This window comes from Phocoena sinus, chromosome 5, assembly GCF_008692025.1.
Source record: "Phocoena sinus isolate mPhoSin1 chromosome 5, mPhoSin1.pri, whole genome shotgun sequence".
Taxonomy (NCBI): domain Eukaryota; kingdom Metazoa; phylum Chordata; class Mammalia; order Artiodactyla; family Phocoenidae; genus Phocoena; species Phocoena sinus.
Window position 1 is genome coordinate 37,000,690 of NC_045767.1, and position 26,041 is coordinate 37,026,730.

General features: G+C 46.4%; 1 protein-coding gene across 3 annotated transcripts in view; it reads left to right on the forward strand.

Moving 5' to 3' along the window:
* EVC2 (EvC ciliary complex subunit 2) overlaps positions 1 to 26,041 on the forward strand; it is a 145,843-nt gene that overhangs the window by 113,707 nt on the left and 6,095 nt on the right. For all 3 annotated transcript variants that reach the window (XM_032632678.1, XM_032632680.1, XM_032632679.1), the window contains 4 exons: positions 4,705 to 4,932; positions 13,653 to 13,870; positions 16,573 to 16,660; positions 23,748 to 23,944. In XM_032632678.1, the coding sequence (XP_032488569.1) occupies positions 4,705 to 4,932; positions 13,653 to 13,870; positions 16,573 to 16,660; positions 23,748 to 23,944 (731 nt within the window). The remainder of the gene's footprint in view (positions 1 to 4,704; positions 4,933 to 13,652; positions 13,871 to 16,572; positions 16,661 to 23,747; positions 23,945 to 26,041) is intronic.

The window sequence follows — 26,041 nt, forward strand, 5'->3', positions numbered from 1 at the left end:
GTATCTTTTCCCAGGAGTTCTTTTAAACGAGGATGAACGCCCTCTTCAGGGGCGTATTCTCATAGGGCTAGAATTAAGAAATTAAGCTTTCTGAAGAAGAAAGAGGATGTTAGAGAATCTTTCTTTTGTTAATTTCACTGTGCAAGTTGTTCTCGAAGTACATGCAGAAGGCTTTACACTTATCCCACGTTTTAGGAATGACTTTGCTTAAGTAAAATGAGATACCCCTCATGGCCACCTTACTCTGCTCTGCATCTCTGCAGGGGACTAGGCCTTACAGGGTATTTGGGCCACTACCTGTCCAGGGCTGGGGAAGATTGAAACCACATGGAGGAAATGTGGAAATATGAGCTCGTGCAGGTGTGTAAGGAGGGGACCTCTCATCCATTTCTTGTTCACCTGCCTGTCACTCATGTTTTTCCTTTTTAGTAACTTTAACAGGCTTGCCAAAGCCCTTTCTGTTGCCTCCGGAGAGAGGCTACCTACCTCCCCTTGGCAGTGAGGGTCTCTGTAATGTGGTTTCTGTCTGACCTCTAGGTCCTTATCTTCCACTTTTCCTTTCAGCTTTGGTCTAATTCACCCCCTCACTAACCCCATAGGGACCCCATACACTCCTGCCTCAGTGCCTTTGGTTGTGCTGTTCCCTCTTCCTTGATGCCTGGATCCTTCAATATCCAGTTCAAAAGCTGATATCTTCACAACCTTCCCTGACCCCTCCCCCTCTTCCATCCTCTAAAATATCATAGCGCTATATATGGACCTCCTTTATGGCACCAACCATGTTCTACCTTTAATAATAAAATTAATACTAACAATAAACAACAACAGCTAGCCATCATTCAACACTTCAGTGTGTCAGGCACTGTTACAGTCAACGAAAAGTAGTAGATTATTCATTTATTTACTTATTTTCTTTCAAGTATTTGTTTTTAGGGTTGTTTTTGTTTTTTAACATCTTTATTGGAGTATAATTGCTTTACAATGGTGTGTCAGTTTCTGCTTTATAACAAAGTGAATCAGTTATACGTATACATATGTCCCCATATCTCTTCCCTGTTGCACCTCCCTCCCTCCCACCCTCCCTATCCCACCCCTCCAGGTGGTCACAAAGCACCGAGCTGACCTCCCTGTGCTAGGCGGCTGCTTCCCACTATCTATCTATCTGTTTTACATTTGGTAGTGTATATATGTCCATGCCACTCTCTCACTTTGTCCTAGCTTACCCTTCCCCCTCCCCGTATCATCAAGTCCATTCTCTAGTAGGTCTGTGTCTTTATTCCTGTCTTCTTCATGACCATTTTTTTTTTTTTTAGTTTCCATGTATATGTATTAGCATACGGTATTTGTTTTTCTCTTTCTGACTTACTTCACTCTGTATGACAGACTCTAGGTCCATCCACCTCACTACAAATAACTCAATTTCGTTTCCTTTTATGGCTGAGTAATATTCCATCGTATATATGTGCCACATCTTCTTTATCCATTCATCTGTCGATGGGCACTTAGGTTGCTTCCATGTCCTGGCTATTGTAAATAGAGCTGCAATGAACATTTTGGTACATGACTCCTTTTGAATTATGGTTTTCTCAAAGTAGTAGATTATTTAATAATCAAAATAACCTTACTAGGGACTTATTTTGCTTCTGGCCATAATGGAATTGAAGCATCAAATTATCCCTTCACCTAAAACAAAACAAAACAAAAACAATGAACAAAATGTATGAAATAATGTGTTTTTTAAAACACTGGACAACAGTCAAAAGTGATCCCTGAGAAGCAGGGAACAAATGAGTTGAGCCCTGTGACTGTCCTGGGTATGGCCCTGAAAGAACTTCCAGGCCATGGCACAGGGGAAGGAAACCAGGCAGAACCTGGTGGACTCCTCGAGTGAAGAAGACAAAGCTAGGAATTCAGAGAAGCTAAGTCATGTGCATGGCTAAATAAACATCATTAGTGCTTAAATTTAAGATAGAAAAATTGATTTCTGTGCCTGGAAAGACATTGCCACCCACCCCATCATCTAGATAATTAAAGTGCAAAAATATCAAACAAATTTAGAGTACTGGCTCTGGAGCCTGTGCCTTTCACCATGCTGCCTACTTCCCTCCTCAGTTCTGAGCTCTTTCAGGATTAGATACCTGTCTAGTGACGCACCCGTCCCCATTCCCGGGTGCGTCACACATTCCTTTATATGATACATATTTGGTGCTCATTAAATTTTTTTGGATGAATGCACAAAGGTGTAAATATATTTTCTGTTTGTGAACTTACTGTGAAAAAAATAACGGTGGGAAAAAAGAGTTTGCTGGAAGACTGTTAGGATCTGTAAAGCACTTCAGAGACTCAGTTTCCAAGTGTCCCCACGAGGAAGCAGTCAGACCCTGCTCTTGGGGCCCCATTCTCACAGGGCATCGCCCAGTCTTGCAAGGACATTGGACCACCTCTACGAGCTGTGCAGGCTCCTCCATACACGCTGAGTACAGCTGCTGGCCCTCGAAGAAAGCCCACCTGGAAGGCGCAGGCCAGTGATCCGTAATTACCGTGGAAACAGATCGCCGGACTGTCACAAGTGGCTGTCACCTGGTGCTCCAAACTAGGGAAAGACTGGGGTCTGGTAGCATCCTTTTGATAATAAGACTTCATGTTTCCTTTCAAGCAGGGAAATGAAGTGTCTTCTTCCAGAGAAGCTGTTTTCATGCCGTAGTCCTGTGTGTTATTGCCTCTGATCCCTGTTGCTAGTGGGCTGCTTTGTGACCCAAATATGCTGGTCCCCACAGCGTGTCTTTGAAGAACTGGTTTCACTTGTTGTCCTTCCTTCTCCATGGCCTGTGGTAAGCACCACCTCTCCAAGAAGCCTTTGCAGGTCCCCCAGCAGAGTTTTCTTTTCCAGCCAATAATACCCAAAGTGGGCTATTTGCTTCTTTGGGGCACTTTTACCTCCTTCCTGCAGCAGAGTTTTTCCTGAAGGACAGATCACACAGGTGAAATCTGATCTCTTTAAACTGGGATTTGCCTTCCTCTGAAGGACACACAATGGGCACAGGAAAATTGCACGGCCATGGGAGAACCCGGGCCACCATCTTCTGCTAGCCTCTATGCCGTGTAAATATTTTCCCTTGTGCCAGCTACTTTATAACCTCTGAATATAAACATACAAATCTTAAAAATAGGTTACGTAGCAGGATACAAAATTCCACAAGCTTTTTATTTTCCATTTTTTTTATTGTGGTAAAATACACGTAACATGCAACGTACCACCTTAACCATTTTTTCAGTATCCAGTTCAGTGGCATTAAGTACATTCACGTTGTATACAGCTGTCACCACCATCCATCTCCAGAACTTTAATCTTCCCAAACTGACACTCTGTCCCCACGAAGCACTAACTCCCACCCCCTCCTCTCCCCAGCCCTTGGCAACCACCATCCTACTTTCTGACTCTATGAATTTGACTAGTCTAGGAAACTCATATAAGTGGAATCATACGGGATTTGTCCTTTCGTGACTGGTTGATTTCTCTCGGCATAATGTCATCCATGTTGTAGCATGTGCTAGAATTTCCTTCCTTTTTAAGGCTACATAATATTCCACTGTATAGATAGACCCCATTTTGTTTATCCGTACATCTGTTGAGGGGTCCTTGGGTTGCTTTGACTTTGGCTATTGTGAATATATTCCACAAACCTTTAAAGATGAAATGAAAGGCTTCATCGAGATATGATGCTTGTGTAGGCTACTTTTGGGGTTGTACTTTAGCTTCCTGTGCAGGGGAGAGGGGTGCACACTTACAGGGACCTGCCTATAGGGGCTCGGGTGGTGAAATCAGAGAAGCAGTAGACTATGTTGTTCCCTGTAGCAAGTTTCCTAGAGAAAGTGTAAGAGGTAGTGATAGCAGAGAAAAAATGTAGAGAAGCTGGAATGAACTACTTAGTTGAGTGAACAAGTATAATGAACGGATTCTCTCATCTAGAGGCTGCTGGGCCCCTCGGGTGTCGGGCCCTCCCCTGGAAGAGCTCTGTCCTGGTGGGGTAAACAGTGTGGTGCCAGCTGGGGAGAGGAGCTTGAGAGACAAAAGAAACACAAAGGGGGCGACAGATGTGCAGAGTGAGGATGCTTCAAAGTGGCTCCTTGGGAACCAGAGACGCAAAGGACAAGTAGGAGATTTTCAGGAGGACAAAGATGAGGGATGTTTGAATCATAGCGAAGAGCTCGGGTGATAGACACAAAGAGCAGGGTGTGCAAGGCCCTGAACTGTCAGGAGTAATGGAAGTCCCACGTGTGTGGGTGGACGTGGCGGAACAGACCAGACCTTTCCAGCTGTACCTTAGCTGGGATCGGGGAGCGGAGGGCTTTAGGGGCTGTGTTAGGAAGGCTGAATTTTCATCCTTTAAGATGGGAGGCTTGAAGGATTTTGCCCGGGAGAGCAACACAGTTCGATTTACCTCCGAGAGTGATAAATGTGGAATGAACAGCTGGACTCTGAAAGCCCCGCAGCATCTTTATAAGCAGAGAGGCCCTTGCTGTCTTAAACTGCGCACTGAGATTCCAACGCTGCAGCCTTGAGACCTTCTTCAGAATCCCGAATCGATGACCGGCTGCCTGCCTGCACGAATATAAATACACCGTGCTTTTGTAAGCCGAGTGCTCTGTCCTCCGCCGTCCCTCCACTTACCGCTCTCTGCTTCTCTGGCTGGCCCCTCCCAGGTCCGAGGAGAGTTGCTTCGCGAGAGGGTACAGCAGCTGGAGGCCCAGGAGGGACGCTTTGCCGAGTCCCTCGTCTCCCTGCAGTTCCAGAAGGCGGCCAGGATGGCCAAGACCCTGTGGGCGTACACTGCCCTCCTGACCATCCAGGACCTGCTCCTGGAGGAGCTGAGTGCGTCAGAGACCCTGACCAAGTCAGCCTGCACGCAGATCCTGGAGTCGCACAGCCCGGTGAGTGACAGACCTGGGAAGGAAGGCGCGGGGGCCGCACCACATACCTTGGTGTTTCATTCTGGGGGCCACCTCCACTTCTCCCACCATTAGGCGGGTGGTCCACTGTCCTGTGTCCACTGCAGCGTCCTGGAGAGGGTTGAGTGAGGAAACTTCCATGGGAGCGTGGTGCACCCTTGCAGCCCAAGGCTGCTCTATTTCATTGCCTCCAGGGAAGCAAACCTTTTGAATTTTAACATTTTTAAAATCTGGGAAACTGGGATGCCTCTTGCAGCCAACAGCAGTATTGTATCTTTCATACTACTATGAAAAATAGCTGTGTAGCTTTCAATGAATGGCGCCTTAGATGCTGTGAAATAACGGATTATTTTTTATTTTCAAAATTCGAATTATTCCTACATGCTGCATTTTTTTCAAGGCGTGAGAGGTATACTCGTAAAACAAAAGCTACCGACGTAATGGTTTTGAGGACTAATTTTAGTCCCTGTATGTATAATTTTAGAATTTCATGTATTATTATAATAGTTACTTACAGTGAGGAAAGGGAACTCACATTTATCGAGTGTCACGTGTGTGGCAGGCAAGCACTAATGAGCTGTGAAATGGGTGTACTCTCATTTAAGCATTAACCATTCATTACTTAATTGTGCATCTTAAGATGATCATTTAAGCATGATTATTAATAAGTTGCGATTTTATGCTGCTTTGCAGTTACGCGCTTTGTCAAACATTATGCCAATTAATCATCGAACCATGCCATGAAGTCGGTACCTTTTCTGTGCTCAATTCTCAAGTAAAGAAATGAGGTTCGGGCAGGTGGCAGGTCAAGTTCCTTCCGAGGTCCCAGAGCTAATGAGTGACAGGAGCCAGAAATGTATCCCTTTCTCACTTCAGACCCCTGGGTCATGTTCATGGACTAGTTGATCTTGCTAATGGGGGTTCCCGTCATTTCTTTACAGAAGTCATAAATAACATGAGACCCTGAAGAGTCCAAGCTGTTTTTGCAGCAAACATAGTGCACCCTGCACCGTGACGCCTGTTTGTAGGGATAGGAAAGAAGGGGAGGCTTTGCTGATATCCCAGCACAAAACATCCAAACGCTGGGTAAATAAAAATAAACATACTTTTTAATGCTTTGTGACTTTGCAAGAGAATGAGGAAAATCCCCAAGGGCTAAGGATAGCCTGGAGAAGCTGAACTCATAGAGGGAGATAGGAGCAAATCCAGAGGCTGAAATCTAGGGGCAAAGGGTGAAACCCAGAACGCCCAGGGATAGGGGATTAATTTGAAGGACTAGGAGATGGGGCTGTGGGATGTCCTGAGGAGACAGAATGCCCAGTGAGGAGGGAGGAGAAAGCCACCTGTGGTCAAAGCAGCCACCAGGGTAACCTGTCCATCTTCAGCCCTGCTGGTGGCAGGGGGTGAGGGGGGGGAGGGGTGTGAGTCTCCTCTGAATTTGTCATCAAAGGCTTCTGCTAATGTGACATAGGAATCCAAAAATACTTTAGCCATTCAGTCGGGAAATCTCCAAGGTGATAAATTAAATTTAAATAGGTCCAGGTGGGATGCCTGCCCTGGTGCATGGCTAAAGCTAAGGCAGATTCTGTCCAGAGGAAAATATTCTCAATCCGGGCACCTCAGGATTTCTACAGATTAAGTTCAGCCAAATATGAGTTCTCAGTTAAAATTTAAAGAGTCACTGAACACATAAAGACGCAAGACAAGAGGACCTGTGTATAAGAGAAACAAAACACCAGCAGATTAAAATCCCCAGGGACTGTAGATGTCTGAATTATCAGTACAGAGTATAAAAGAATGATTTATGAAATTATTTAAAAAGTTAAAGATAATTCCAAAATGATTTAAAAGTTTCATTCACCCAGAGAACAGAGAGATTCTCAACTTGCATGTATGTAGTAAAAGACCCAAAACAACAAAAAGAAAAATTGAACAAACAGGGAGAAATTGATAGATCTCTCATCATGGTGGGAACTTTCAGCGCACCTCCTTCTGTGGTTGATCGTTGATCAAATGAAACACCAGTGAAGATACAGATGAACTGAATCACACATTTAACAACCTGTATTTAATGTACACATGCAAAATCTCACAGCTAACGGTTAACGAACATACGTTTTTCTTCAGCATGTATTAGAACAGTTAAAAAGTAATTGACCATGCATTACTCTGTTGACCACCTTTTTGAAAAAGGGCAATTAAGTTTAAATCCGTTTTTTTAAGAGATTAAAACTTCCGTACTTTGGAAGTTTTAAACATACTTCTTAATAATTCATGAATCAAAGAAATCAAATTTTCAAAGAAATGGAAATTTTCAAATCAAAAGAATGGAAATTTTCAAATCAAAGAAATGGAAATTTTAAAATTCAAAGAACAGAAAAATAATGTAGATACGACGTTTCTAACTGCTTTTTTTTCTCTCTAAAAAAGCAGTTGTTAGAGAGAAATTTATGCCCTTAACTTATATTGAAAAAGAAGAAAGGCTCACAATTGAAATCATATAAAAAGTTAGTGGGGGGCTTCCCTGGTGGCGCAGTGGTTGAGAGTCCGCCTGCCAATGCAGGGGACATGGGTCCGGGAAGATCCCACATGCCACGGAGCGGCTGGGCCCGTGAGCCATGGCCGCTGAGCCAGCGCATCCGGAGCCTGTGCTCCGCAACGGGAGAGGCCACAACAGTGAGAGGCCCGCGTACCACCAAAAAACAAAACAAAACAAAAACGTTAGGGGGATAACAACCACAAATGAACCTGTAGAAAGTAGAGGGAAGGAAGAGAGCATAAATAAAATTAAAAACAAAACTACAGTAGAGAGAATCAATAAAGTGAAATGTTGAATTTTTTGAGCAAAGTCTAATAAATATACAAATATCCAGAAAGACTGACCATTTAAAAAAGAGATAAGGGACAAGTAATGTCAGAAGTATAAAATTCAACGTAACAATAGATGCCCTAGAGTTTTAAAAAATAAGAGAATTCTGTGAACAATAAGTTTATGTAGATGACTTTAGACATTGCAATGAAACAGAAAATTTTCTGAAAAATTATAGATCACCAAAATTGGTTCAACTAGAAAAAAAACCTGTCTAGTTCTATTACCATGAAAGAAATTGATTCGGTAGTTTTGAAATCTTCTGACACACGTGCAAAGATATCTTACCTTGAGAGTTTTACAGGTGAGCTCCACCGAACCTTAAGGTAGCAAGTTTTTCCAGTCTCATATGAGGATTATTTCTGATGTTAAAAAAAATAGGGAATATTCCTCATTTCATGAAGCTCAGATAACCTTGACACCAAAACCAGACATGGATAGTACGAGAAAGAACAATTACAGTTGTCTTACTTTGAGCATAGATGTACAATTCATAAACAAAATATTGACCTAATCCAGCCGTCTGTAAAAAGGATTTAATACAGCATGACCGGACTGAGCTTTTCTCAGGAATGTAAGGTTGGTTTAACATTAAAACATTCATGTACAAAATTCATTAGATTAACAAAGAAATGACTCCTATGATCATTTCAGTATATACAGAACAAGTATTTTATTGAATTCAGCACCCATTCAACTTAAGACTCCTTAGCAAATTAATAATAGGAGGAAATACCTGCAGGATGTTTACCCAAAACCCACAGTACGTATCGCTGCCGGGTGACTGGCATGGAGGTGGCCATTGCCAGGAATTATAGGTGAAGCAGGTGAGGCCTTCAGAGGAAGGGCAGGTCCGAGGTCATGTATCAAACAAATTAGGAACAAAATAAGACACTAGGAACCTCTGGCTTTCAGTTCCCCGTTCATCTCTTCATCATAAATGCTCTGAGAAGCACCTCAGTTAAGCCCTAAGACACCGAATGGCCCTTTCCACTTGCAACGACCCTCATTCCCATTAGTAATGGGCCGCACAACACTTACATTTTCAATTTTATCTTAAAGCCCTTTTGAGTAACATCAAAGCTTTCTTATTCTCAAGCGTGTTTAGAACAGAAGAGTTAATGTGTCCTGAATTGGAAGCAACCGATAATAAATCAGAGGGTGCTGCGTTATTAAATTCCCGGTAAAGCGATGGTTACGATGCCGGGGTTTTTTTGGAGTGAAGATTTGCATTTGGAGGGAAGACAAACCTGTCATTTTGCTCCTGGTATTAGACTTTCATTCTGCGATCTGATCATTCTGGGAAAACCACTTTCCCATTGGGAACGGGCTTTTAAGCTGTTTCACATTCAGGAGGATTTTAAAAAGCATGAAATGAAATGCTTTGGAAGCAATGACTCCTAAGAGAACTATATCAAGTTCCCCTCACTTGATGAAAGATTTAGACTCATTTTGTGAAACTGGGACATAGGCAAAGGCATAACTGAATCATGGGCAAATTTAAATGGGATGGACTTACTCATACAGATAACGTGACCCCAGACTAACTGTACCTACTGTATTTGCATTTCAATTTCAGTGGCTGCGTATCCACTTTTCCAAGCCTGGACTGGACATCTTTCTCTTCTCCCCTCTGCCTTACTGCCCACTTGCTGCCAGTCACCGAGTCTGTCGATCCTGCCTGAATTTTCTCACTTCTGACCTTTGCCGTCCAGCTTCACTCTTCAGACAAATCTGAAAACCAAAAATCACACCAAGAGTAGCTTGCACTCATTGAGCTCTCGTTAAGCCCAAGGCATCGTGTTAAGTGTGTAAACTTTCTGTCAACCCCAGGATGATTTTATTCCCATTCTACAGATGGAGTTGAGGCTTAGGACGGTTAACGCATTTCACCAGGGTCCCACAGCTGGAAAGCAGAGCCCACACCTCCTGCCTGCAAAGCCTGGCTCCTGTCCTGACATTGATTTCCACCCGCCTTCCTCTTTCCCTCTGCAGTCTCCTCCACACTGTAGCCAGAGGAGCCTTTCTGAAAAATAAAAATGATCAGTGACAGCCCATTCCCAGCTCCCTATTTTAATATTTATCCTCTACCCCTCCCTCCCTTGGACTCTGAGTTTTAGCCCCTGGACCTTCTTGCAGCTTCCTGAACACTTGAGACACATTCAGGCCTCCATTCCTTGGAAGGACCTCTGCCTAGAATGCTTCTGCTGCCCACGTGCAAACTCCTCGCCATATTCTTAGACAAGCCGAATGTTGCCTCCTCTGTGAAGCCATCCATGATTCCCTTGGACAGAGTTGGTCTCTCCCAGCTCTGTACTCAAATAGCTCTCCATCGCGATTCCCAGAGACGGGCTGTTACCTGTCACTGTTACTGTGTTTGAACAACTGTCTCCCACGCTAAACCGTGAGTTTCCAGAGTCTGGGGGCCATGTCTCATTCACCCCAGCATCCCTCGTGCCCAATAAAAGGCCTGGAACTGTCTCTCTATCTGCCTGTCTGTCTGTCTTCATCATCATCATCATCATTTGTCCATCTGTCCAACCATCCATTCATTCAAAAGATCCTACATAATGCTTTCCAGAGACAATAGAAGCGAGAGATGGGGCCCAGAGTCAGAGAAATTAAAATCACTCCTCTCTTGGGTTCTTGGGACTTCAGGAGATTTCCTTACGCCGTCTGCGCCTGAGCTACCTTATCGATAAAATGGGACTACCTTGTGCTGTTTTGTGAAGATTAAATAAATTAATTCACGTAAAGATAGCGTGAGTCCAATCTAGCGCAAGGTGGGCGTTCGGTACGTGCTAATTGCTGTTATCATCACTAATAGTAAGACGGTGCTCATTACTGTGACTCCTTCCGCAAGCCAGGTGCCTGCTTCCTGCTGGGGAGAAGGATGAACAAGACAGTCCCAGGGTCCCTACCTGAGCATCTAAACTCTAGTGAAGAGAGTAGGCATTAAGGAAGACAGTTCTAGAACCGAATCTTGGATTCCAGTTGTGCTAAGTGGCAGGGGTTTGGAGGAGAACTGACCTCTGGGAGAACCTCCCATCAGCATCTTAGAACCTGCAGGATACCAGGTTCCCACCTTGTTTCCTGTTCCTAACCAGGGCTAACCCGGTCTCGGAAAACCAAAGCGTGACTCGCCAGCTCTCTGTGCTCTGCCTGTTTTGAGGACACTGGCAGGCGTGGGTCTGTCCTTTCCTTCCCCACACTGTGGGCTGGGGGCTGGCACCTCAGTGGAAGCCTGGTCTGTGACCAGGCTCTGGGCATGCTGACAGAACACGCTGTGGGAAACTCATTGGTGCTGTTGGAAATGCTGTGTTTGGTTATGTTTCCAATGTGGGACGCAGCAACGAGAAGGATGGTCATAATTGGAGATCTCAGTGTGATGGTAGCCCACGCTCAGAGCATTCCAAAGCTTCCACGGCCCTGATGGCACAACCCACGCGCTCTCCACACTACGATTTCAGTTTACCTGTCTGGCCATTTTCTCTTCTGCCTTGGTTTCTGAGCCTCTGGGGGACTTTGAGACCCTTCTGGGCATTTGATGCGAGCTTTGGCCCCTCTGCAGACAGGCAGATGGTTTTGCACAAAATTTGGGAGGACCAAGGGCCACCATCTCCTGATGACACCTAACCAAGGCCTCTTACGATTAAGCCCCATCCTCACTCCACCCCACATAGAACACTGGCCAGGTGGTGAATAATAGGTTCGGTGTGTCTGCATTTTACAAGGCTTGGGACCTTCCTGCCTACCCTCTCTTACCCATCTAAGCAGTCTCTGGACAGTCTCTTGTACCCAGATTCTCTGACTCTGGTGGCCTCAGAATGCAGATTTCTTCTGTTTGGCCAGTGAGAGACAGTATAGCCTGGGGGTTAAGGACACAAACCCTGGAGCCGGCTGGCCTGGCCCCGTATTCTGATTCTGCCACTTAAGAATTGCATGACCTGGAAAATTACTTTGTCTCCCTGCCTCAGTTGCATCATTTGTAAGAGGGAAAATAAGATATTCCTTACAGTTGTTATAAGGATTCAATGAGATGAATAAACACAGAGCACTTAGAGTGGGTCAGGCTTGACCTGCGTACTGTCAGTGTTAGGTGTTATCCATGGTTGCTGGTCCAGCACAGCTTTCGCCATGTAGAATACGTGCTGATAACCCATGTGTTTTAACTTTTTTTTTTTTTTTTTTTTTTTTTTCTGCTACGCGGGGCTCTCACTGTTGTGGCCTCTCCCGTTGTGGAGCACAGGCTCCGGGCGTGCAGGCCCAGCGGCCATGGCTCACGGGCCCAGCCGCTCCAGGGCATGCGGGATCCCCTCAGACCAGGGCACGAACCCGCGTCCCCCGCATCGGCAGGCGGACTCCCAACCACTGCGCCAACAGGGAAGCCCAACCCATGTGTTTTAGAAACAGGTGGGAGCTGCCAGGCAGCTGCTATGTGCTGCAGGTCGGGGGATGGAAATGCAGCCCTGCCCCCCAGGAGCTCACACTCTAGCAGAAGGTGGAGCATTGTCCTAATCTGCTCGTACTGCTGTATCCAAATACCATAGACTGCAGGGCTTAAATAACAAACATTTATTTTCTCACAGTTTTGGAGACTGGGAAGTCTAAGACCAAAGGGCCAGCTGATTCTGTTTCTGTTGAGAAGAATCCTTCCTGGCTTGCAGATGGCTGCCTTCTCACTGTGTCCTCACATGGCAGAGACAGGGAGCTCTGGTCTCTTCCTCGTTCTATAAGGGGACTAATCCCATCTTGGGGGCCCCATCCTTGTAACTTTATCTAAACCTAATTACCCCCAAAGGCCACACCTCCAAGCCCCATCCCACTGGGGATTAGGGATTCAGCATGTGGATTTTGAGGGACCACAAATATTCATTCAGTCTGTAATGGGAAAATACGAGGGATGGTGAGTGGACAGTTGAGGAGGGGGAGTCTGCATCTCCCAGGGGACTTAGGGAGCCATTAGTAAGTGCCTGACAATTAGCTTTTTTGATTGTAATATAAGTGCCTGACATTCAGCTTTTGATTGTCCAGGCATCCGTTTCAAAGACATCGTCTGAAAATAAACAGGTTGCCAACTAAACAACTAGATAAAAGTCAGGCTGCCCCACCCGTGAATTTCCCTTTTTTGGAAAGCTCTGGTTGACCTACATACCTGACCTCTTGAGTGACCCTGCTTTGCCCTCCCTGCGCCTTAATTCCTGCCATTATGATTTAAGTTCACCAACAAAGAGTGAACCAGTGAAACACTAGGCACCCCGCCCTTGACCATCCAAAAGGCAGAGCCCCAGGGCCATGTTGTCTCTCTCTTTGTGACCCTGCTGTGTGGCCTGGGTGTGCCATGTACCCTCCAGGGCCTGTGAGTAATAAACCTTGTTTTTTCAAGGTCCTTGATGGTTGTTGTGAGGTTGAGTCTTGCAATCACAAGAACCACAAGGGCCGGTTCAACCTTGACATCAGCCCGTCAGGAAAATGCCTGTGGGCGCTGCCCCAGGGAGTGTGGACCCCCAGGCATCTCCAGCTAGTACCATCACAGTCCACAGGCTGAGACCAACACAGAACAGAGCCCTTTCCTGAGGAGGTTCTTCTAAAGCCAGTCCTTGAAAGAAGACTCAGAGTTGGCCAGGCAAACGGGGAAAGGCCCTGCAGGTGGGTGTACAGTGTGTGCAAAGGCACGGAGGTGTGAGAGACCCAGATGCAGTCTCGTCATGCTGTTTGGCACGGCCAGATCCGGGAGGCAGCAAAAGGAGGTGGTGCTAGGCTTGCAGCGCCGTGCCGATTTTATCCTGCGGCCCACCTGCCTTGGGCTCATCACCTGCCCCTCTGTGTGCAGGAGCTCCAGGAGCTGGAGAGGAAGCTGGAGGACCAGCTGGCGCGTCAGGAGGCGGCCCAGCTGCAGCGGGCCCTGGAGAGTCGGCAGCAGTGGGCAGGTGAGGGGCCTGGGCTTCTGCACGAGCCGGAGGAGGAGACAGATTCTGAAAGGCAGGTTTCGGCTGTCCTGCGACGGGCCCTGAGCAAGGGTCAGAAGTTACTGGAGCGTCACCAGCAGAGGTGAGCCAAGGGCCCAAGGGCAGTGTGTAGGCTCAGTCCCCGCAGGCCAGGGGGGCACCTGGCCTCTCAGACTCAGTGGGATAAGGCCCACCTGGGCTGTCGTGCTGCCGTCTGAGAGGTCCTCCCAGCACTCAGGCACGAGCCGCTAACTTCGTAACAGGCTTCTTCCCTGACATCTTTTTATACTTCATTTTTTGAGTCTTTTAATATTTAATTTCTATTGAATATTTAATATTGAGGTTTTACTGAAGGTAATATTTTTCAGCTTTTTATTTTGAAATAATTATAGACTCACAAGAAGTTGAAAAAAACAGTGCAGAGGTTCCATGGCCCATCACCCAGCTTCCCCCAATGGCAACATCTCACAGGATAACAACACATTATCCAGACCAGGAATTGACATTTGCACGATGCAGTGAATACAGGCCTTACTCAGGCCTCACCATAAACATAATATTTATATCCTGCTTTTGTAAAATTATAAAACAGACAGAACCCCCGATCTTCTTTTTTGTTGTTGTTTTTTGCATTCTTTTTCGATTAATTAAACAATTAGCCTTTGCCCATGGCATTAAGAACTGTTGAAAAAAGTATTTTTTCCCTTACAGAGTCTAGGTATTTTATTTTATTTTTGAGTTACAATTAAATACAAGATTATATTAGTTTCAGGTGTACAACATAGTGATTCAATATTTTTATACATTATGAAATGATCACTGCAGTAAAACCAGTTACCATCCATCACCATACAAAGTTGTTACAGTATTACTGACTATATTCCCTATGTGTATATTACATCCCCATAACTTATTTATTTTATAGTTGGAAGTTTGTATCTCTTAATCCCCTTCACCTATTTTGACTCTCCTCCCACCCCCCTTCCCCCCAACCCAACCCAGCAACCACCAGTTTGTTCTCTGTATCCATGAGTCTGTTTCTGTCTTGTTTGTTCGTTTGTTTTGTTTTTTACATTCCATATATATAAGTGAAACCATACGGTATTTGTTTGTCTCTGTCTGACTTACTTCACCTAGCATAATACCCTCCAGGTCTATCCATGTTGCTCCAAATGCAAGATTTCATCCTTTTTTTACAGCTGAATAATATTCCATTGTGTATATATACCACATCTTCTTTGTCCATTCATCTATGGATGGACACTTAGGTTGCTTCCATATCTTAGCCATTGTAAATAGTGTTGCAGTGAACATAGAGGTACACATATCTTCTGGAAAACATAATTTTTGACAGCTTCATAATTTTCTATTGTGAATATAATGTTGACATGTGAAGGACAGGGTGAAAACTATATATACAGCATGATTTCATTTTTGAAAACATACACACAAATTAACTGAATAGGCCAAATTGTAATAGATGTGTTTTCTGTGTGGTGAGATTACAGGTTATTTTAATGTATTTGATTACGCTTTTCTGTGTAAACACAACAGCAAAGTGCAGTTCTGTTTTCCATTGAAATAATTGCATAAAAGACCGAATCTGTTTGATCAGAGGAGAATGCTCAGAGATGTTGACTTTATTTAGACTTGATTTAGGATTTTAGTAACGTACTCCATGCTTCATGGTGGAAAATGCTGATGATCAAGCTTTCGGTATGAAGTGTACCTGCAGATTGGGTTTGGATTGTATTAACCAGCAGGAATGCAGGATGGATAACCCAAGATGCCAACTTTGATTGGCTGAGGGATAGGCTGGGAGGACCTCCTTGTGGGGAAGTCAAGAAGCCTGATAGAGACCTCGTGTGATAAGGTGCCACCCAGCCTCTGTGGTCAGAGTCAGGTCCGTTCTTGGGAGATGGTTCTGGGCCCGCTTCAACACAAGGTCACATGGTAATTGAAGACTCCAGATCTTGGTGTTCTTGAGCACAAGCATGACAACCAATACTGAGAGTTTTCAACTTAGGATCACGGTTGGAGGTCAGAGGGAACGAAAAGTGCCCACCGAACTGAGCAGGCAGCTTGAGACCGAAAAACAAGGCAGGCAGCTCCATATAACCAATGGATCTGTTTATCACAAGGTGGGATCAAGCAGACAATAATCCAGAAGGCTTCACAGCTGCATTCTGCACCACCAACGGGCCATTGGACAATTTTATAGCTAACCTAAGGTATGGGGATAGGTGCTTGGAAATAGGACGTGCATTCCTAAGTGAAGATTTATGAATGGGTAACTAGTCTCGTGGGTGCCAGGAATACTTCAGGGAAGGTTTTCATCCTTGTCTGGGGACTAACAAAGCATAGAGGCTACCTGGTCCTAATGATTATTAAACAATATCTATTAATTACAAAGCCCTTGATGACAGAGAAGTGATTCACTGCACAGTCCTAGGTGGGTCAGCAGAAGGACAGGAGAGACTGTAAGGGCCCAAGATGGCATCAGTTATGCTGATAGCCATGCAGATCACAGATTGCCCTGCAAAGCCACAGAAAATTCTCCATATGGCTCCCACAAAACTTCTTGCTTCGAGGAGCTCTCCATCCTGGTGAGCCCTCCCTGATACATTATTTGCAAGGTAATCTAGCTAAAAACCAGCAAACTTCTTCTGGCCACCTCTTTGGATAGATTTTTTTTTTTAAATCATGTTAATTAGATTTGTGATCCCTTGTTATTTAAATAACTAGGATTTAAATAACCAGCTTTGTAACAAAACTGGACTCATATAGATTTTGTTTTCACTCTAGTTTGAGAGAGGAGCAAGAGAACAGTGTCATGCTTGAAGATTTACTGGAGAATATGGAGACGGACACCTTTGTGACCCTGTATAGCCAGGTGAGAACAAGTTTGCCATGTCCTGGGTCCATCCCTTGGCAGCTCGTCACTTCACCCTTTTCTCAGAGTCCACGTTTCCTCACCCTCAGGATGGGGATGATAACACGAACCTTGGGAGCTGCCAAGCAGATCTGTGAAAACCCCTGGCCCAGGGCCAGCACAGAGAGGACATTTGATCGGGGGTCACGGCAGCAGCAATGACAATAGTAATCATTGCCCTGGTCAGTTTCTGTAATTAGACAGGCACCCAAACCTTCTTCTTCTCAGTCTTAAGTAACTTTAATATATACATTTAATATATCCACTTTTCAAATAGAGGAACCATGCCCAGATTGGTGGCATGAGGGCTCCAGGGCTCACTGCCGCTCCTTGGAGCTCAGGATTCAGCCTGGGGTAGGTGACTACACGGTGTGCTCTTTCTGCTCAGTTTCCCTGCAGAGCACGTGATGCCCCTGGCCTGGGTCTCTGGAGGAACTGAGCTATCTCCACACTCACTCTGATTGCCCACCCCCACCTTGCTTCTTTGTAACTAAGAGAATTGACAGATGGCCAAAGTGTCACATGTGGAATTTCATCCAGATTCATTTCTGATTTGTTGGCTCTTTTAAGCTGTGAATTCTGCTGAAGAATTGGCCCTATGGTCAGGGGGTGGTTTTTCTCTGCCCCCAACCCTGTGCCTTGTAGAGTCCCCTCAGCAAAGTCTACTCAACTGATTTGTTTCTTTTCCAGCCCCTGTGTATTAGTGAGGATTTTTCAGAGAAACAGAACCACAAAGACTTGGGGGGGAGAGAAGGAGAGAGAGACTTACTTTAAGGAATTAGCTCATGTGATTATGGAGACTGGCAAGTCCAAATAGGCTGGCAGGATAGACCACCAGGCTGGAGACCCAGGGAAGAGCTGCTGTTAACAGTTCAAGTCCAAAGGCCCACTACTGGCAGAATTCACTGTGGCTCAGAGGTCAGTCTTTTTTCTGTTTGGGCCTTCACCTGCTTAGATGGGGCCCACCCACATCAAAGCAATCTGCTTTAAGTCCACTGACTTAAATGTTAATCTCATCCAAAAGCTCCTTCAAAGAAATATCCAGAATGATGTTTGTCCAAATATCTTGACACTGTGGCCCAGACAAGATGACCTGTAAAGTTAACCATCACTCCCCGTTTAGAGGACTCCTGTATTTCACCTGTTTCTTCTCTGTGCCAGGCGAGATGATAACGAGGGAACCCCAGGTCTCCCTCCCTGTCTCCCTGTTCTTCCTCCTACTCTTTCTAATTACTCCTCCTCCCCTCTCCTCTTCCTCCTTCTCCTCCTTTTTCTTCTTCTTTCTCTTGTGATCTGTCTCTGTCTCTCTCTCTCTCTTCTGTTTTATTTCCTCATGGTTACACTGCCTTAGGGACAGCATAGTTTGAATTCCCAAATTTGCATGAAGGATAGTTTCCACACGAGCACCCATGTTTTCATGTTTATGCAACTTTGCCAACTCCTCCTTTTTTGCATGTTTATGACAATATCAAAATAACACTCTCGAAGGCCTGCTCTGTGCTAGACACATCACACATCATCCCAGCTCATGCTCACCATTGCTCTGGGGACCCTGGCAGTGGGAAGAGCCTCCCCAGGGCACTGCTGCAAATCCATCAGCCCTTCTGTGATGGTGATGGTACAAACAGCAGCTGATATCAGCCCAGCGTTGAGGAGAGGCATGGAGAGGATCATCACCTGACAGATGAAGAAACTGAGGGTCAGAGAGGTGATGTGACTTAGCCAGGGTCCCATAGCCAGTCAGTGGGGGCTGGTTTAAAATCAGGGTTTTTTTCCCTTTAAAGGCTCTCCTCATTCCATTTCATGCTACTGCACAATTCCCTTTAAAGCAAAGTATTTCCTAATTGCTTCATGAATAAAACAGGAAGGGGGTGCTCATTTAAAAATGAATGGTACTAACACCACAAGGCAGGAAGTTTCCCTGTGCTGTGGGGAGAGGCTGGGACCCCATCTGTGGTCCTCACTGAACTCGCCTCCTTTCTCCCCAGGGGCTCCAGCATGACTGCAGCCACTGTAGACAGCAGAGTGGCATTCTTTTCTAACCACATAAAGGATGACTTAGATTCAGCTTAAGATCTTCTAAACGGGCTTTGTTCTTGAATAATATTGACTGTGCTCCTAGTAAGTGGCAAGTGCTATCCTAGGCACTGGGATTTTAGCAGCAAACAAAACAGATAGGGCTTCCCTGGTGGCGCAGTGGTTGAGAGTCCGCCTGCCGATGCAGGGGACGCGGGTTCGTGCCCCGGTCCGGGAGGATCCCAACATGCCGCGGAGCGGCTGGGCCCGTGAGCCATGGCCGCTGAGCCTGCGCGTCCGGAGCCTGTGCTCTGCAACGGGAGGGCCCGCAACAGTGAGAGACCTGCGTACCACAAAAAAACCCCAAAAAACAGATAAAGCCCATGCTCTCAGGAGCTGATATTCTGGTGGGGAAAGCAGGCAATTAACAAAATAAATACATAAACCAAATAGTATTTTATGTGGATTATGATCTCATTTTTATAGTCATGTCCATCCATCCATCTGGCCGTCACTCCATCTGTCTGTCTATCCATCCATCCATTCACTTGTCCATTTCTCTACCCGTCCATCCATCCACCCATCTATCCATCAGTCCAGCTGTCTGTCCATCCATCCATCCACCCACCCACCATCCATCCATCCATCTGTCCATTTGGCCACTCATCCATCTATCCACGTAACCACCCATCCATCCATCCCCCCACTATCCATCATCCATCTATCCATCTGTATACCCATCCATCCATCCATCCCTCCATTCATCTACTTATGTATATGCCTAAAAATATTCCTGGAATGTGGTTTGCCTAATGGTACTGATAACTATTTCTGGACAGTGGCATTTGGAATAATTACTTTAACATTTTTGTGCTTTTCTACATTGTTTGATTCCTTAAAATTAGCAGTATTTCTTAAAGATCAAGGCAAGGATGAAATATGCCAAGATACACCCAAACAATGGAAATCCGTGCCAGGTCCAGTGGTGGTGAAGCAGAACAGGAGAGAGGGGCAGGCAGGGCCTGCTGTTAAGCCTGGTCTTTCTGCCACCGTCTTCTGCATGAACAGCCGGTCCCCACATTGCTTTGTGACACATTTCAGTCTCTAGAAGTGACCCACACAGATGCTTTTTGTGTCACCACCTTCAGGAAGACTCGACCCAGTTAAATGAACTTTGTTAAGGATTATTTTATTGATCAGAAAGCTTCAGAGCTGGGAGAGCCATGGCAGTGGGCCGGCGGGTCCCCATATTCACCAGTGGGGATCCCAGTGATGAAGGGTTACTCCTCTGCCTCAGGAAGAAGTGAGTCTACAGGGTGTTGATGGAGTTTATCCTTCATTTATTCGACCCACGTCTGTTGATGTTTTTCTCTGTGCTGGGAACCGGGTTAAATGCTGGAGGTAGAGACGCATGTGATGCTGACCCCATCCTAAAACCTCCTTGCAGAGACACATGAGGAATTGGACAATTGAATTTTATACAAGAATTGGACAGAAGAGAGTTGATTAACACCAGAGAAAAGCAGAGGAGAGGCATCTGTCCCAGAATGTGGGGTCAGGAAAGGCTTCCAGGAGCCCCACACGGGTGTAGAAACCAAAAGAATGAGTTGAGGAGAGCCAGACAGAGAGCACTTTGGGGAAGAGTGTACTACAGGCAGAAGGAAGCACACGGGTCGCCAGGAAAGAGCTTGGTATTTATAATAACACTTTTCCCCATCACTGCACTGAAAGCATTGGTCAAAGTAGTAAGCAGCCCCATGTTTCCAAATCCAGTGGTCAAGTCCATGTCTTTGTCCTTCTTGACCTCTCTGTGGCACTTGATCCACAGCCCTTTCCTTGAATATGTTCCCTCCTTGGCTTCCAAACCTGGACACCTGGTTCTCTCCCAGCCCTCTGGCTACCTGTGCTCAAGCCCCTGTTTTGGATGCATCGTGGCCTTTGGACGTTGGGAGCCTGAGGACTCGGTCGTTGGACCTCATTCCCTCTCATGTACATTCACTCCCTTGCTGATGTCATCACCACACTGATTACCATCTAATCTTAGCTCCAGACCCCTGCCCTGAACTTGAGACTTGACATCGCCATTAGTGACTTAACCTGTCCAAATAGAACTCCGAGTGACTGACAGTCCCCTGTCCCAGGCTTGCTCCACTCATCTGAGTAAATGACACCAGTTACCCAGCAGCCCAAGTGAAAGATGGTGGAGTCATCCTTTATTCTTGTCTTTCAATGAACCTTGTTGGCTCTACCATCAAAGAGTCTCCCGCGTCCCACCACTTCTCACCACCTCTCCTCCACCACTCTGGCTCACACAGCTACCATCTCTTGCCTGAGATGCCGCCCCTCTGCTACCTCACTTGTTGCAGATGGTTCATGGCCCCTGTGTCATCTGAAGTCATCTTTAAAAAATGAGAATCAGCTCATGCCATTCCCACTGCTTAAATTCCTGCAATGACTCCCCAGCTCACCATGAAGACAAGTCAAATCCTCCCTACGATGTAAAGGTCCGTATGAGCTGATCCCCCGCCACCTGTCCCAACTTAACTGCTGTCACTCTCCTTCTCACACGGTCCATGCCAGCCACACTGGCCTCCTTCGCTCTCCATGAAACGTGCCAAGGATATCCCCACCTCAGGGTCTTCGCCCTTGCCTTCCCTCTGCCTGGAAAGCTCTTCCCTTCCATATGCCCGTGGTTCACTTCCTCACTTCATTCAGGTCTCTGCTCAGACGTCACCTCCTCGGAGAAGCCTTCCCTGACCACCTGTCTCAAATATCAGCCACCCCCGCCCCTCACCCTCTGTCTCTTTATCCTGCCTTGTTTTGCATCCTGGCACCTACACTGCCTGATACGGTGTTTCTTTGTAGGCTTACCATCTGTCTCTTTGACCTGACTGTGAGCCTCGTGAAGGCAGAGACTTTGTCTGTGTTACTTACTGCTCTGCCTCCGGTGCCTGGAACAGGGTCTGGCGCCCAGTAGGACCCCATCGTGGTGTTGGTTGAATGAATAAGTGCACTAATAATCTGGCACAATGGCCCACCAAACATGTCTAAGTCCTAATTCCCAGAACCTGTGAATATGACCTTCCATGGCAAAGGGGATTTTGCAGATGTGATTAAGGATTTTAAGATGGGGGTGTTATCCTCGATTATCCCAGTGGGCCCTAAATGTAATCACAAGTGTCCTTACAAGAGGAAAGTAGGAGTCACAGCTTGAAGAGAAGGCCATGTGAGAATGACAGAAGCAGGGATTGGAGGATGAACTTTGAAGGTGGAGGAAGGGGCCATACGCCAAAGAATGCAGGCAGCAGCTGACGCTAGGGAAGGCCAGGGAAGGGATTCTCCCCGGGAGCCTCCAGAAGGAGCCAGCCTGGGTGACCTTGACTTTAGCCCAGTGACACTGATTTCAGACTTCTGGCCTCCAGAACCGTAAGAGAATAAATGTGTGTTGTTTTAAGCCCAAGTTTGGGGTGATCTGTTACAGCTGCAATAGGAAACTCATACAAATACTGTAACAACAGCAACAACAAACACTCACTGAATGACCTTGATTTGTCAAGCACGGCACTTAGATGTCTTGTAAAGTCAGAATTCTTTTTAGGTGAAGGTAACAGAAATTCATTTCAAACTAGTTTGAGTGTAAACAAAATGTATTAATACCCTGACTGTCCCCTCCAAGAGCAGAGCTGAGCTCTGGGGGCTCAACTGGCAAAGGACTCTTTGTGGGTCTCTCTCCTTCTCTGTCTCTCTCCCCTGTTTCTTTGTGTCCACTAATAAGCTTATTCCACACAGGAAGGGACATGAAAGCTGAGAGCCCTGAGCTGATGGCCTTTCGGCATCCAGCTCTCCTGGTTTTGCTGTATAAAGTGCTTTTTTTCTCCTGGGTTTGCTGTGTAAAATCCCAGGGAAGGTCTCTGGTTGGCCAGGTGGCCATGCATGCCCATATTGCTAAGAAAGGGAGTTTGCCTTCTTAACACAGACCAGTTTTACACATCACAGCTCATTTTGTCCTCACAGAGCCTTTTGACATAGGTATTATTGTTAACTCATTTTACAATATGAGGGAGCTGGGGCCTGAAGAGAAATAAAGACACTTCCCAAGGATACACAGTTCTGTGCATTGGGGCTGGGAGCCAACACAGGTTTGGGGGAGTGCAGAGCCTGCCTGTACTCTCTCTTTCTCCTTCTCAAACCTTTTTTTTAAATACTTTTAGGTTCACAAGAAGTTGCAAAGCTAGTATGGAGAGTTCCAGTACCCTGACCCCTGTTTCACTGTTTCCCCCCATGGTTGCATCTTACAGGACCCTAGGACAATATCAAAACCAGAAAGTTGACATGCATATAAAACGCATGTATAGTTCCGTGTCATTTTACCACATGTAGTTTAGCATGACACCGCATTTAAGATGTCGAACTGTTTGGTCACCACAAAGATCTGTTTGTGCTACGCTTTTATGGTTATATCCATTTCCCCTCCACACCCCTAACCCCGGCCAATAATGTTCTGTTCCCCATCTCTAAATGTTGTCACCTCTGGAATGTTATTCACGCGGAAGTACAGCGGGGCCTGGCTCTTTTTACGCAGCGAAACGCCCTAGGGATCCATCCAGTTCTTTCCTTTCACTGCAGACTGGTATTCCGTGGCATGGCCATAGCACAGTTTCTTTAACCATCCACTGATTTAGGCACATTTCAGTCGTTTCCAGTCTGTGCTGTTCCCTCTGAGCCCTATCGCCTCACGGAGCATGAGCAGAAGGAGAAATTACTAAGGGCCCAGGCTGCAACTGTGAAGAGTGAGTGGAGAGTAGTTGGAAGGGATGGATGAAGGCTTGGGGAATGTCATGGCAAGCTAAGGCTGCTGACCAGATAGATTTTTCTTGACAGCTCTGTGACTTTGGGAACATGGTTTTAAGACTGAGGTACTAAAATATTTATCTCCCTGGGACAAAAAGTCCTAAGACTGTGATCCATTAAAGCTTGCTGTTCGTCAAGGTTAGAGCCGTGAGGCTCTGAGTCCCTGCGTTCACTCCTCTAGGAGCTGAGACTGGCGTCCTACCTGTCGAAGCTGACGATGCTGCCGGGGAGCACGGTGCGTTGGCTCCTGAGCGTGACTGTGCCTGCAGCCTTGCAGCCCGAGCTGCTCTCCGTGCTGGATCCCGTGGGCCAGAGGCATCAGGACCACACAGCGGAGAGTGACGGCGGCGGGGTGCAGGCTGACCTGGGCAGGAGGGGGTGAGTACAGGGTGGGAAAACGAGGTCCCTGTAGAGAGAACAGTTGGCAGAGGGGAGTGGGACCACGGGGCACAAGCACACCCACCTTCCCAGGGGAATTTCTTTGCTCAAGAAACAGACAGCATCCCGGAGAGTCGCTATGCATCCTCTGTGTAAGTCATGGCAGACCCAAGTATTTTGTCCACAGCTTCTCTTTTCATCACCAATTCATTTCCCCGGTAGAATCTTAAGAGAATAAGTAGCCTTGGGCTGTAAATATGCCATATATGCATATTTACAGCCCAAGGAATAAATAATAAAGGAAATAAATAAATACAATAAATACATAAAGAAAAAGAAGAAAAGTATATCCGTTGTTCTATCAGCTGGAGAAAATGGCTGTTAGCGTTTTGCTACCATTCTTCCTCCAGAACATGTTTCCTCTGCTGGGTTTTATGAGTGTGTGCATTGTGTGTGTGTGTGTATAGGAATCCCAGTATATAAAACCTTGTGTCGTGCTTTTCAGAACGTTATATCAGAGGCAAGTTTGCTTATTACCTTTCGACTCTTGTCCACGTGCAGACAGCTTTCTAATTATCACAGTATTTTGATGCTATTTCTGCTGTTTTTATTAACAAATTAAAATTGATACTTTTCCCAGTTATTGAAACATCTCCATAGATATTATTTTTAACAGCTGCCTATTTTTCCACTGAGGTGTGTGCATAGTGTATGTAACTGTTATCCTCTTACCGGACATTTAGTTTGTGTTCATTTCTCCTCAATTATGGATAATGCTGCAGAGCTACTTTTTTAGGGTCAAGTTTCAGGTGTGCGTTTGATCAGTTAAGGGTCTTTATAAGTCAAGACATGAAGTGGGGCTGTGGATAAGGTGGGTTTGGGGCAGCCAGTGGTGCCACTTGAGAGCAGAATTTGCTAGGGCTGAGGCTACAAGGAAAGCCGCGAGCAGACCTGAAAGTGTTGAAGGCCAGGCAGTGAAGCTGAGATCCTCAACCAGGACCCACAGGAGGCTGGGGATGGGTGTCTCGGAGCCCATGAGTCTTCCAGAATGGCATGATGATGTGGAAAGGTGTGTATGTACATTATTTTTCCCGACTCGTAAAGGGGGTCCCTGACTCAGCTGAGGGCTAAGAGTAGGGTTAGGGTGAAAGGAAGGATAGGAGCCTGGGAACAACAGCTGTTGAGCAGGGGTGGGAGTCCACAGGGGCTGAGACGAGCCTTCCTAGAGTTGGTGGGGCCCACCACGAGGGCTGGATGTGAGTGTGGTAACAGGAGCTGGGGTGTGGGTGGGGTCAGGGCTGGTGTGGGCGTGGTCAGAGAGCTGGGTGCGGTCAGAGAGTTGCACGTCTCAGCCTGGTTTCTCTCAGTGCCCAGTCAGGCAAGAGCATGAAGGTGGCAGATGTCGGTGGTGACGCTGGAGCAGGAATGTGCAGGGTCACAGCGATGTCACCTCTGCCTGAGGGCTGCTCACGAGGACCTTATTTACGGGCTCCCCTTCGGCCAGTTTAGTTTGGGAGGCTGGTAAGCCGGCATGGGCAGGTGGATGTGGGACAAAGCAGGAGCGCCCAGGTGGCTTGTCGCCAGGAGTATGGAACATGGGCATGCCCTTGTGTAGCCCGACCTCATGGCCAAGTAGACTGGATGACGTCTGGAGTCAAAAGCCACTCACCACAGCCTCTGAGGGCAGGGCAGTCACTACTCCTGTGTCCCAAGCGACTGGTGCCTGGGCACACCGTCAGTTCAGAGTCTTGGGTTTCACGCAGCAGAAACTGACTGATGAATCTAAGCAAGAAAGGGTGTGTGAGGGACCTGTCAGAATCCAGGAAGAGCTGTACGCCGGGTCCCTGTATGGGCAGGACAAGGAGAGCACGGAGACCATCCTCTCTGGGTGCTCCCTTCAGAGGACCAGCCTTCTCTGCCCAAGAGCTAGACTCCTGGGACAGAGAGCCTGGCCCAGCGTGGGCAAGGGTCCTTCACCCCACCAGCTGGGCAGTGTGAACCAGCTGAGGCAGCGTATGAACTTGGCCAGAGGCAGGCATAGACAGGACTCTCTGCTACACTGATCTTTACTGACTTGATTTGAGCCCAAGCCTGCGA